The 9,319-nt window shown below is 44.6% G+C and overlaps 1 protein-coding gene across 1 annotated transcript; it reads left to right on the forward strand.

The window, feature by feature from the left end:
* The first annotated feature begins 3,251 nt into the window (after positions 1-3,251).
* On the forward strand, positions 3,252-5,702 carry ATP5ME (ATP synthase membrane subunit e). The gene is made up of 4 exons (XM_040580565.1): positions 3,252-3,376; positions 3,549-3,603; positions 3,902-4,000; positions 5,563-5,702. The coding sequence occupies exons 1-4, from the start codon at positions 3,341-3,343 to the stop codon at positions 5,586-5,588; spliced, it is 216 nt and encodes a 71-aa protein (XP_040436499.1). The 5' UTR covers positions 3,252-3,340; the 3' UTR covers positions 5,589-5,702.
* The last annotated feature ends 3,617 nt before the right edge of the window (positions 5,703-9,319 follow it).

The following is a 9,319-nucleotide window of genomic DNA, read 5'->3' on the forward strand; positions in this document are numbered from 1 at the left end:
TCTCTCCTTGTATGAGCATGCTTCAGTGCCTGTGTCATCTCCATTGCCTTTTGGTGGACTGGCCTTTGAATGTCCATGCCCTTCCTGTGCTTAGGAGGGGAGAGCTGGAGACAGCACACTGGATATGCTCTTAACTAGTCACCTCCCTTGACCTGACCTGCCAGTGACAATGACCGTTTTCCTGAGTCCAGGAGGTTGCTGGCCACCTTTGCCAGAACAATAGTTTTAATTACATAAAATCTCCTGGAAGCAAGGAAGTAAAATTGCAGTAAAACGTTGCAGTAAAACTTCTCTTCTAATGACACTGACATTTTTTGCCTATGGTACTGGTACCGCCAGTCAGGAACAACTGCCTCCTGAACTGAAGAGGTCAGGTTGGACAAAATGTGGTTATGCGTGGTAGGGTACTTGAGAAGTCTGTTGTTTCTCAGTTCATAACTGTGATTCCATAATAACAGATGTTTTGTTTGCTCAGACTGGTTGGCCTTGTTAATGGGTTCATGTTCAAGATTAATCCATTCAAGACATTAAAAGATGGTAACTGCCACTTGCAACACCGTCATCTTTGCCTTCCATTACAAATGGTGCTAGCTGAAAAAAAGACTGCTGAAGGATGCAGTTTCAGCTTGGAGCCTTCAGAATAATGATAAACATAGGGAGCTTAAAAGAGTAACAGTAACAGCTGGAGTTATTTGCAGAGAATAAATAGTTGACTTTTTTCTACTGCATTTGAAAACAACTGAGTTAGTGCAAACAGTTCTCTTACAACTTACTAGGAACATGCTTCTTACAGTGACTCAAACTTCCATATAAGTTTGGAGCAGACATAGGCAAAGCTATAGTTTGGCATCTGATTAACCAAGAGCAGCTCTTGCAATTGGATTTTTCAGTAAAATAAAGTCAGTCGCCAGGAATTTTGAACTTGCTCAGTTTGATTTTTTCCAGTGTGAGGGTGCTTGACAGTAGTGTGCAAAGCTTAAATTCACTGTAGGAACTTGGTTTTCAGCCTTCAGCTTGGTAACCTGTGGGGTTAATCGGGATAGTGTCAGGCAACTGCAATCCATTTGCTTGTTGCTATTGAATGGAACACAGATAAATCGTGTTTGTGGTGAGAAGAAAACACACAGATTTCTTTTAATGCTTATAATTCGAGATTTTATTGCAGGCATCTGCATGATGCCATCTACTCCTCCTTTTCTTCTTCATGTCTGATGGCATAGCATCATGGCTTGTAGGCCAAGTCGCCTGCTGCATCAGTAGGGGAAGACCAGAACATTTGTTCTGTCTGTATATCATCAAAAGAAATGAAGAGCAGTAGTGATTTCTTCCTCAGAGCTTTAGTGCTTTTTGTTTAAATATCCAGCACAGGGATATAATTCAATTAATTGCTTAATTAAAAACATTGCAAAATTATAAAAATCATAATCATGTTACGAATCATTAAAAAGGAGCACTTCACTGCTTTGAATAAATCAAGCTCAATCAGTAACGCAGTAAAGCACTTCCTCAAAGCAAAACCTCAAAAAATGAGTTGGTGCAAGTTTATAAAGATGCTGCCTCAAAGAGCAGAATCGGTTGTTACTGACGTACAACTTCCTGTAGGATTTTTTTTTTTCTTGAAAGATGTAACATTTTTCTCACTCTGCCTTAGGAGTTTGTAAGTTTTAACATATGGGAATTATTTACTTTTTAAAAAGCAATTTGTATTTAGCACCCACATCCATGTCAATGACAAAATGAAGTCAGCACTAAATTTGTTAGCCTGGGTCATCAGAAGGCGTTTCAGGCTGGTGGTACACAGAAAAGTCTTGTTAGATGGCTGGTTAACATTAGCTGTATTTCAAAGTAAGTGATTCAGTTAATTCAAGACCATCACAGTTTGCAACTTTTTTCTTCTTAGTACCAAGTTGAAGAACACTCCTGGCTAGTATATGATCTAACTTGCACTGCTTGCTTTTAGAATTGGTATACGAGCATATGGAGAAATGCTGGACTGGTTCTAGTTCTGCAAATGCCCCTCTCCAAGTCACTATGTGTTCTCTTCACAGACCAGCATAAAGACTCCTAGTTAAAATACAGCTGCTTTGTGTTCGGGAGATTTATAACATTTCATTAAAATCATGCCACTGTCGAGTACCTAAGGATTTTAAAACTGTCATGTGGATATGCATTAGACAAAAGTGGTTGAGTAAGCAATTGTCCCACTAGAAGCTTCACCGGTTTGTTACTGACTTGGCACTGAACTTTGTGGTGAATTACTGTGGCATTAACAACTGATATTGGTGTCTGGAACTAAAGTGATACCCAGCCAGCACTGACCAGTCTCATCTGTAATGCTCCCAAGTGTCTTTCATAGTTCTTGCTATTCAAAGTAAATAAATAAATGGTGTAATGGTGGTGGTGGAGGGGTAGAGGGATAGCTTTCCATCCATGAAAGAAAGTACTTTCTGGTCTTACTGATGCAGCACATACAATAATTGAAAAAACTTCATGATACTACAAATGAATGGAACACTAAGAATCTTCCAGTCAGCTCCCTAAAAACATTTCAGACCTCTCTTAATGAAGGAATTTAAATTACCTGTGGTTTGATGAGCAGAAAAAAGCACAGGTAATTAGGTTCCAAGGAGTTTAATAATCATGTCCTTACCCTTCCACTGTGTATGTTTAACTTTAGGCAAGGATTTGAAAAATGATGGCACTACTGAGCAGTCAGCTGAGGTTCAGATTAATTAGTTTTGTGAGAGAATGTGAAACATCATCCAGATTTCTTGTTGCCCCGCACGTAACAACAAGGTTATGTCAAGGTTCAAGAGCCAAACACAGAAGCGCACGTCGTAGTCTTTGCCAATGGGTCCTCTGCCCTCTGGATCCAACATCAAGGCGCTGTCGGTGCGGTTCCGCGGGGGTCATTGCCCGCGGGGCACAGGCGGTGAGGCCCCGGCCCGGCCGCAGCCCGCCGTGCCACGGGCAGATGCGTCGCCCCGCTCCCCGCGGCGGGGTGGCACCCCGGGGGGCTCCCGCCGCCGCCCCCGCCGCCCGCCACGCCCTTCCCAGGCGGGGGCAGCTGCGAGCGCGCCCCCCCGCGGCGGCAGAGGGACGCCCGGCCGGGACGGCGCCTCTATCTTCTGTCGTAAGGGAAGTGAGCACGGCCGTTTTGTGGCGAGATAGCTCCCCGCCCCTGGGCGGCGTGTGACCGGTCACTGAAATGTCACAACACGCACAAAATGACGGCCACACCTCACCAAATCCCCACCCCGGGCACCCCCCCGCCCCTTCCGCCCCGCCGCCGCTCCGCGCCGTCACTTCCGGCCGCCGCGCCGCTGCCGCCGCCGCCAGGATGATCCCGCCGGTGCAGGTCTCGCCGCTCATCAAGGTGAGGGCGGCGGGCCGGTGCCCCGGCGCCGCAGGGGCGTCCCGCCGTACTGCGGGGCGGGGGGGCGGCCTGTCGGCGGGCGGGCGGGCGGGCGGGCAGCGCCGGGCCGGGCCGGGCCTGGCGGTGCGTGTGAGCTGAGCGCAGGTCGCGTCCTTGTCTCTGCCTCCCGCAGTTCACCCGGTACTCGGCGCTGCTGGTGGGGATGATCTACGGCAAGAAGCGATACGGTGAGTGCGGCGCTCCGGGCGGCCTGTCCCCTCCCCCTCACGGCCCGCAAGGGCACCTTGAGGCGGCCGGCGCGGCCTGGCCGCCATTTCCCCTTCCCCGCCGCAGCGGGAGCAGCCTGGGCCCTGCCGAGCAGGCCCTCGGAGCGGGGCCCTTACCTGGTTAGAAGCCACAGATCCGTGTGGAATGTGCCTGTGTGCCAGCGAAACTCTCTTTCTTCCTTTTCGAGTAAGCTAGCAGGCTCAGAGCTTTGTGCCGGGTTCTAGAAATTGTGTTTTAAATCAAATGTGTTAATGACAGACTACCTAAAGCCTATTGCTGAAGAAGAGAGGAGAATAGAGGCTGAAGAGAAAAAGAAACAGGAAGAACTTCAGCGGATTGCAAAAGCGCTTGCAGAAGGTAGTCCCATGGTTTAATTTATGCATCTCTTGCCAAAGTGCACACAGTGGCTTGCAAGTGGGCAGCCGTTTTGCTGCAGTGTTTTTAGGAGGAATTGAGGCTCACGGCCAGTGGGCTGCAGACTCTCGTGGATTCATGGAGCAGTGGTTAGAGTTATGTGAAGGGTAAATAGTGCTGCTGTTTGACAAGCCCTGCAAAACGTAAACAGCAGTAGAGGAAGAGTTAAAAACACTTTTGCAACCAAACGGGATTTGTTAAATGACTATTTGAATTTCCACTAGGAAAATAAATTGCTAAAAGCTGCAGGTTTTTCTGTGAGGAGTAATTGGGACTGTATATTAACTGTACTTGGATTTGCCTTATTCAGCTGGACACAGCAAATCTGTGATCCCTTTTCTCCATGCAATACAGAAATCTCACAAATGTGACTGATAGCCTAAACCAGAGTACATAGGCAGCTGCTTGTAGTTGCAACTCAAAGCTTTTAAGTGGTGGTAGTAGCACAGTGTTAAGAGATCAACTTAATTTGTTATCTTTCTTGTGAGGAGAATATACTGAAGGTGATCAGTTGGTATTAGTATTGCTGCTTTTTTCTCAATGCCTTCCACCCTGTAGTAGTTCTGCTGCAGCATGCTTTCTCTCATCCTTAGGATTATTTCTTGGGACCCCTGTGCGTTTCTAAGGGAGGGTTCCTTCCCCCACCTTAGAAGAGTGTGTTCTGTAGCTTGAATTCACCTAGGCTTTTTTGGGTGGACTTACAGTTAAGAACTTCAAGAAAATTGATTAATGACTCAAGCTGTTCTTGATGCAGCTACACACTTAGTAACTATTTCGCTGGGAAATAGTGACATTTGCATTGTCCTAAAGAAGACTAATGTTGAACAAGACCCCATAATTAACTGCTCATATATAAAATCAAATATGTAAGTAGGTGAATTATATTGCTTACTAGAGATAAAGCTATTTTGCGCAGCTGTTGTACCATCTTAAAATACGTGGTCCCCATTTATTTATTCCATAACCAGTGGGTCTTTTAGATATTCTCTGGTTTAGCTGAAACTTCACATTTTTTGGAGATAGAGGCTGTAGTGCAGTGTTACTCTGCTTAATGGAATTACATGATTATTTCTTTAGAATGTTTAATCTGTTTAAAAGTAGCACACAGATGACTGTTCTGCATTCCGAACAGTGGTTTTGTTGTGGTTTTCCAGTTAGAAAAGCAACTGTTAAAACTTCATTCAGTGCAGTGCAGTTGTTGAAGATTGTTCTTTAGAAATGAATAATTGGACATACCTGTAATGATAGCTTTTTCTGGGCTTATTTGAATTATCAGTTCAGAAAACTGTCATTTACTAATGAGTAAGCCAAAAAAGTGCCTCTACCCCAAAGCAATGAAATAACAGTTCTGTTGAATAAGCAGAAGTGGGAATCATTAAAAACTGCCTAGAAAGAAATGGCATACTTAAAGGAAGCCTTTGATCCGACTAGTGCTTTGCATATTTTAGTACTGCATGGGAGTGACTAGTAGTCCTAACTATGTTTGGTTTTTTCTTCCCTTATAGCAAGTGAAGATTCCATATTGAAATGAACAAAGGATTGGATATTGATTTCCCACATGGAGATACATGGCTAGGCCCTGAATTGTTCAGTGTTTGGTGGGCTCTGCATGCTATTCTATCAATAAAGGTCTTGCAACACTTCATTTGGTATCTTTTGAGAGAATTGCACAGAACAGCTGCAAAAATAACTTGCAGAATGTGACAGGAAGCATTTGTCACAAGCTGGCCATTGCTGCAGCTGAAACACCCTGTTGTATTCCTCCAGCAACAGCCAATCACTACACCTACTACTCGTAAGTAATATTTGTGATCAGAAAATACATACAATTTAATGTATATGGGCATGTGGGGGAGGCTGACATGGCACTGGCTGCCTGAACCAGCTTATTAAATGGCTTGACCGAGGAGTTGCTGCCATCTATTTTCAGCGTTGTTATCACAGTAGATTATTGCATGATTCTTGCATTTGACAGTGCAGTCAAACTTGATGGTGATTTGTTAAGTTATGCTGGGGAGATCTGAAGAATTGGTGCTGGCTCACTAGTCAGGTATTTTTAAACGTATCTTTTCAGATTTAACAGAGGGTCAAATGTTGTTCCCCAAAACTATGAACAAGATACCGTTAAATTGTAATCTGCCGCTTTTATAGGAAGTGACTGGCAATGCAGGGGACTGAGATTTTAAAAAGTAGTGGCCTTCAACGTGAAATTAAGTCTGCCATTAGCATGTAAGCTGCTAAGGTACCTCCTCAGCTGTACGGACCTCAGATACCCCAGAAGGTAAAAAGCCTATCCTGGTAGATTGTGGTGGTGGTCTTGGGTTTTGTCACTGTAAATAATACAAATAACTCAGACATTCAGGGGGCCTTGTTTCTAACTTGAATGATGGCCAGCTTCCTTCTGACATTGCAGATCAGACAGCTGAAGCGGTGATTTCAGGTCTAAATCTCTCCCAAGTGATGGCAGTCTTTCAGGAAGCGTAATCATATGTTTTATTAAACTAATTGCTGTTGATAAATACACAGCCTCTTCTAGATTATACTTTGAAAGAAATAAATCCTTAAACTGCTAGTGCACGATCTGAACTAATAAAGCAGTCCTACGGAGTATACGGGAATGAAGTGTAACAAAATTGGATTTGAATTGGAAGTGTAGCGTATCCAGTAACTGCAGGGAAAAGGGGTTAAAATGGGGTATTTTCAAGGAAAAAAGAGGAATAGGAAAATCAGCTATATGTCATGATTAGGCTTTTGGTTTTTTTACGTGAATGTATATCTCATGGTATTGAAACTACAAGGTAATGCTTATGAAAGTAAAGATACAGACTGGCAGTTAGTTTCAAATCCTCTTTCTGCAACACAGAAATAATGCATCATATCCTGAACTCTCAGGTTAACAGGATGTGTTGCACACTTAAAAGCCAATATTTTTCCAGTAATTTCAGGAGCTGTAAATCAGATCTGATTTGCCAGAAAACCTAACGTTTTTAAAACATGGGTGCTGAATTCATGTCTGTGTTGCTAGCCTGTAAGCTGTCAAATGGTGTTATGTGAAATAAGGGCTTCTGAAAAACCTCTGAAACTCAACACTTGGGATTCACCTGTGACTGTGCTTGAGTACAATGTGATTATACACATTATATTTATATGTCCTTTTACATTGGGATGAATTCCCATGTGGGTGGGAAAGGTGCCACAAGCCTCACTACAGCTGCCCCATGGTGACCAAATTACTCCTCTGCCACCCCATTCTGGCCAGGCAATAGATAATTACCAGGTTTGAGACAAAAAAAGCCAATGCTAAACAGCTATAGTAAGTTTTAACACTATTTACAGCAAGACTAAGGTACCTGTGAAGATCAAGGGGTGAACCAACTGTTGTCCTCAGCTGAGGGAAATTCTGGGAAATACAGCCTCGTACTCAGAGGTGCACAGCAAAAGGAAGATGCTGCAGGCATGCGTTGCAGAAGTACAGGGAAAATTCTGACAATGTGGTCAGACTTCATTTTAATAAGAGTCCAGACACAATTTTTTTTCTTTGCTTCTGTGGCAGGCTTGGGTACTCCATTTCATACACATGTCCTATGAATAGAATTCGTGCAGGTGTTTGGGTCCAAGGCTTCCTTTTTTCATTTATAAAACACATGGAAGAGAGGGGCAAGCCTATGGAAAGTAGAGGTGATCCATCTGACTGTACATGCAGTTTTGGAAGCAGTCATCCAAAGGTGCTGAAGGAAACCATTAGGCTTTGCACCTGTGCCAGACTAAGAGCACTTACGAGGTCAGGTGGTGGTGCTAGGGAGTGTATGATCAGTCTGCTTGTGGTTGAAATTCAGTCCCAGTGTTTAGCCCCTGCAATGCTGAGGAAGCTGATGGAATTGCCTCTTGAGGAAGTGGGGAATGTGGGAACAGATTGCACATACATCTAAAGACTGCTGTGAAAATGATGGGCATAAATTCTTTTCCAGACTGCTAGCAACAAGACAAAAAATGGGGTGGATGTATTAAATAACCCTTTGATAAGTATCTGCTGTCACTGAGAAATAAGTGAGGCCACTCACTTGGCCACATGACTGCACACCAAGCCAAGTATTTGCCTGCAAACTTGATGAAAGTTGTGTTTCGCAATAGATTTTGAGATAATTGGAGAAAGAGCTGTGTTATTTGAGCCTGAGGCTGCTGCAACCCCCAGGAGCAAGAGCAACCACAACTTGATGAAAGGTGTAGAGGAGAAAGCAGTAAAGACAAGAGTATCCAACCCCAGGTGGCATTACACAAGTGTAAGGTGCCAAGGAAGAAAGCAGGGAGAAAAAGAGACGGATAGTTCAGTCAACGGACAATTTTTTCTTGGGAAGAGGTAAAAAATGAAGCAGAAAGTTAACTTGAAACCTGTTCCTTGAAAATGCAAAGATGAGGAAGGAGGCAGCAAGAAAATGCCTTTCCTTTCATGTTATGAGGGAAAAGGTCCTCATGTTTGTTTTGTGGTCTGTAAAACACAGCAGGCACCTTTTTGTCTGCTGGAACTAGGTTTGTCTAGCTCCTCTGTTGCTGCTTGAAAAGGAGTTTCTCTCTCTCTCTGAATGTTTTTCCTAATCTTCCCCATACCCCACCTTAAGATTTTGTGGAAGGAGCAGGTGAAGAGGTACAGAGAAAAGAGATTTTTCTCTTGCAAGCATTTGTGGTGGATGATGCAAGCCACATTCAGCCCAGACAGCAATAAAGCCTTAACTGGATCCAGTAGTCTGTGGGGTCTTGTGGAGGTTTTCTTATGCAGGAACTGGAGCTGCTGGAAGGACAAAGCCATCCAGCCGAGTGCCAAGGATTGCAACCCATCTGCCTGGAGGGTGGAACTGGGATCCATACCCCACCTGTGCGATTAAATACTGTCTCTTCCTTTGAAGAGTGAAGGTTGATTTGCTTGTGTTCAGCCTCTCTGGGAGGGAAGCAGCACTTCCCAGCCTTAGCTGGGGTCAGACCATGGCCAGCTGGGAAAAGACAGCACTTTTCCCAGAACCACAAGAGGCAGCCGAAGACGGGACCATGGGCTCCAGTCTCCCTGGCAGGTTTTTCCCCTCTCTGTAGGAACTGCTATCCTCACAGCTCTGCCAGCAGCAGAGACTTCATACGTGCTCCCACATTTCTGGCAGTACCAGGTCAGGCACCTCCACTCACAACCCATGAGCAGCAGCAGGCTAGGCTCCAGCAGAGGGAACAGCTGAAGGGCACCTACATGCTTTTGAGTCACTTTGTCTTACCCCTTCC

Source organism: Falco naumanni, chromosome Z (genome assembly GCF_017639655.2).
Source record: "Falco naumanni isolate bFalNau1 chromosome Z, bFalNau1.pat, whole genome shotgun sequence".
Taxonomy (NCBI): domain Eukaryota; kingdom Metazoa; phylum Chordata; class Aves; order Falconiformes; family Falconidae; genus Falco; species Falco naumanni.